Below are 1,093 nucleotides of genomic sequence, written 5' to 3'. Positions count from 1 at the left end.
CCCTATAACTCCCTATATGACCCTATAACCCCCATCTGACCCTATAACTCCCCTATAACCCCCATCTGACCCTATAACTCCCCTATAACCCCCTATATGACCCTATAACCCCCTATATGACCCTATAACCCATATCTGACCCTATAACCCCCATATAACCCTATATCCCCCAGCTCTGAACAGCCTGGACGGGGAGTTCAAGGGCTGCTATTACCCCCCCTATATGACCCTATAACCCCCATCCGACCCTATATCCCCCTATATGACCCTATATGACCCTATAACCCCCATCTGACCCTATATGACCCCATAACCCCCTATATGACCCTATAACCCCCATCATCTCACCCTATAATCCCCATCTGACCCTATAACCCCCTATATGACCCTATAACCCCCATATAACCCCCATCTGACCCTATATGACCCTATATCCCCCTATATGACCCTATAACCCCCATATAACCCCCATCTAACCCTATATGACCCTATAACCCATATCTCACCCTATATCCCCCAGCTCTGAACAGCCTGGACGGGGAGTTCAAGGGCCGCTATTACCCCCCCTATATGACCCTATAACCCCCATATAACCCCCATCCGACCCTATAACCCCCCATCTGACCCTACATGACCCTATAACCCATATCTCACCCTATATCCCCCCCCAGCTCTGAACAGCCTGGACGGGGAGTTCAAGGGCCGCTATTACCCCCCCTATATGACCCTATAACCCATATCTGACCCTATAACCCATATCTGACCCTATATGACCCTATAACCCATATAACCCTATATCCCCCAGCTCTGAACAGCCTGGACGGGGAGTTCAAGGGCCGCTATTACCCCCCCTATAACCCCCATCTGACCCTATAACCCCCATCTCACCCTATATCCCCCTATATGACCCTATATCCCCCTATATGACCCTATAACCCATATCTGACCCTATAACCCCCCAGCACTGAACAGCCTGGACGGGGAGTTCAAGGGCCGCTATTACCCCCCCTATATGACCCTACAGCCCCCTATATGACCCTATATGACCCTATAACCCCCTATATGACCCTATAGCCCCCCATCTGACCCTATA

General features: G+C 50.6%; 1 protein-coding gene across 2 annotated transcripts in view; it reads left to right on the top strand.

Moving 5' to 3' along the window:
* LOC107307457 (creatine kinase M-type) overlaps positions 1-1,072 on the top strand; it is a 37,185-nt gene extending 36,113 nt beyond the window's left edge. For both annotated transcript variants that reach the window (XM_015850964.2, XM_015850965.2), the window contains exon 5: positions 963-1,072. In XM_015850964.2, coding sequence (XP_015706450.1) covers positions 963-1,036 — 74 coding nt within the window. In that variant the 3' untranslated portion in view covers positions 1,037-1,072. The remainder of the gene's footprint in view (positions 1-962) is intronic.
* Positions 1,073-1,093: the final 21 nt, after the last annotated feature.

Source organism: Coturnix japonica, unplaced genomic scaffold (genome assembly GCF_001577835.2).
Source record: "Coturnix japonica isolate 7356 unplaced genomic scaffold, Coturnix japonica 2.1 chrUnrandom608, whole genome shotgun sequence".
Classification (NCBI taxonomy): Eukaryota; Metazoa; Chordata; class Aves; order Galliformes; family Phasianidae; genus Coturnix; species Coturnix japonica.
The sequence above is the reverse complement of the archived record's forward strand: the minus strand, read 5'-3'. Positions and strand labels throughout refer to the sequence as shown.